General features: G+C 54.8%; 1 protein-coding gene across 1 annotated transcript; it reads left to right on the top strand.

The window, feature by feature from the left end:
• Positions 1–288: 288 nt before the first annotated feature.
• Positions 289–2,147, top strand: AB675_4846 (Protein vts1; the record flags this gene model as incomplete). The annotated part of the gene is made up of 2 exons (XM_018145009.1): positions 289–2,055; positions 2,106–2,147. 2 exons carry the CDS (start codon positions 289–291, stop codon positions 2,145–2,147), a joined length of 1,809 nt encoding a protein of 602 aa, XP_017994780.1.
• Between the last annotated feature and the right edge of the window lie 345 nt (positions 2,148–2,492).

Genomic DNA, 2,492 nt, shown 5'->3' with positions numbered 1-2,492 from the left:
ACGTCCACTGAGCACTTGCACCGGCTGCAAGTGTTTCAGTCTCGCGATTGTGTCTTCCGGAAAGGCTTCTTGTCCCTGAGCACCATCCTATCCTAGCTGTCGCATCCATCGACTGTTGGCCGCGGACTGGCTCTTATCGGTCACAGCCCTCACACTAATTTCTCCCACTCGAGATCCCGTCAGATGATTTGAGCGGGCCAGGTCGCATCCACCACAAGAAGTGAGACCTGCTCCGACACTCAGCTACCCACAGTTCTCCATCTACATTCTGCATCGAACGCCTTCACGATGGCGAGCAATATTGTTGGCAATCGCAACAGCACCCCCGAGGCATCAAAGCCTTCGCTGCGCCCTCCCACCTCGCGGGTTTTGCCCAGCACCGGCTCTCAGGGCATTCGCCAGTCTGCTGATATGTCCACCTTCACCTCTCCGCTATCTGCAAGGAACATACGACCGGCGTCTGAAGTTTTGTACAACCAGCAGCAGGGCTCGCAGGATGACTCGAATAAACTAGGCGAGCAGTGGATTCAAGACATTGAGCAGTACGAGACTATGCTAGAAGAGATGGCGGCGGCCACACTCGACCAAGACTTCAAGGATGAGCTCAGTGCTATTGAGCAGTGGTTCAAGGTCCTGAGCGAGGCCGAACGCACCGCTGCGACCTATGCCCTGATTCAGCAGACCACTCAGATGCAGCAGCGCTTCTTCGCCCAGGTCCTCAATCAGATGTCCAAGAGTCACCCCATCTCCGGTGTGCTCTCTCCTGCCAACTTCGGCGAAAAGGACGCCATGTCCAGTCGTCTCAGTGATGCGATGTCCAAGCTCAACGTCGAAGGGTCGAGACACTCCATGGGCCGGTCGCCCACCACGCCAGGGGCAGGCAACAAGCGAAACTCCGGCCTCGACCAGTCCACCATACATGCCATGTTTCCTGACGCGGCTGCAGCTATAGCGCAACAAAAAGCGGAATACGCACAGCAGACGGGCAATGCACCGCCATCCAACCGCAATAGCACAGTTGAGCGAGGTTCTCTCGCGGCTCCGACCATATCTGCGCCACGGGAGTCAAAAGCAGACAGCATGAATTGGAGACAGCCACAAGTGTCCGCCCAAAGTCAGGCAGAATCACGCCCAAAATCCTCGTCCGGCTTGCAGGCACCGCAGCTTGGGCAGCAACCTATGGGCCAATTCTCGCAAGGCCCTCTGACCGGCGGCCTTCGTTCACCACGACCAATTCAAACCTCCGAAAACATTCAGTCCACGACGCTAGCTGCTCCGACGCAGCACGAATTGCCAATGTTGTCGCCATACAACACTGGAAGCTGGGCTTCCATGACAAATACACCCATGGTCCCGAACTTTGGCGCTCAAACTAATCAGAATGAAATGATAGCTAATGCCACCGCCATGAAACTCGCAGCTTTGTCCACGGTCAACAACAGGATCGCGTTGGACGATGTCAAGAAGTATCGACGAGCTCGATCTAACGAACCGCAGCCGCCGCTGTCTGCCGGCCTGCAAGCTTCCGGCATACCTGGCATAAATACGATAATGGTCAACGATCAAGGCCAAGTACTAAATGCCCAACAAGTTGCTGCACTTCAAGCGCAACAGATCGCTGCAGCACAAGGCCGACGATCGCGGCCCAACTCACCTGGCCTGCCCAACCAGACCAGCCCTTTCGCTGGACAGTTCGCTTCCCCTCAACACAATGGCTATCTCACAGCATTCGATGGCGTAAATCCAGCCCTCGCCGGTCTCGTCGCTCCGCCTCTAGGCCAGTTCAGTATGGGCGGCGATGGCTACTTGTCAGATCATTCCGATCTGGGTCGAGGACGCTCCCCTCGTGGTCGACGTGGAAGTTCGAAGCCGCCCGAGGATCCTACCGATCCTGGATTGCTTGCAGATATTCCCGCGTGGCTGCGCACGTTGAGACTGCACAAGTACACGGACAATCTGAAAGACTTGTCCTGGCAAGAATTGGTGCAGCTTGATGACAAGGGCCTTGACGCAAGAGGCGTGAATGCACTTGGTGCAAGAAATAAGATGCTGAAGGTCAGTCGAGCTTCGCGTGATGGTCCATGTTACGTGCTGACGTTACCCAGGTCTTCGAACAGGTCAAAGCCGCTAATGATGGCAAATTGTGAATGCCGGGTCTGAGGTGATGAGAAATGTCTATGCACGAGTTCCTACCATCTCGATACCCCCTGAGGAGTCAGCAAATGTACCAGACCTGCAGCAGCTGCAGCACATTTGGGTCACTTTTAGCGTCGGCAGACTAGCTAGATAGTTCTGAGAAGGCGATATATACAGATAGTGTACAGACGCCTTCGAAGATCTTATGACGTCGCCATTTTCCTCGCCAGAGAGTGGAAATTGAGGATGTAGAATGAGAATCCAACGTCCCTCTCAACGAAGTCCTTCACACCAGATCCTACGTCAAATGTCTTCGTCCCATTTGCCTCTTTCCTGTTCCATCATGCCTCTATAGC

The sequence above is a fragment of the Cyphellophora attinorum genome (genome assembly GCF_001299255.1).
Source record: "Cyphellophora attinorum strain CBS 131958 chromosome Unknown Contig49, whole genome shotgun sequence".
Lineage (NCBI taxonomy): Eukaryota > Fungi > Ascomycota > Eurotiomycetes > Chaetothyriales > Cyphellophoraceae > Cyphellophora > Cyphellophora attinorum.
This window is presented reverse-complemented; position numbering and strand designations above follow the sequence as displayed.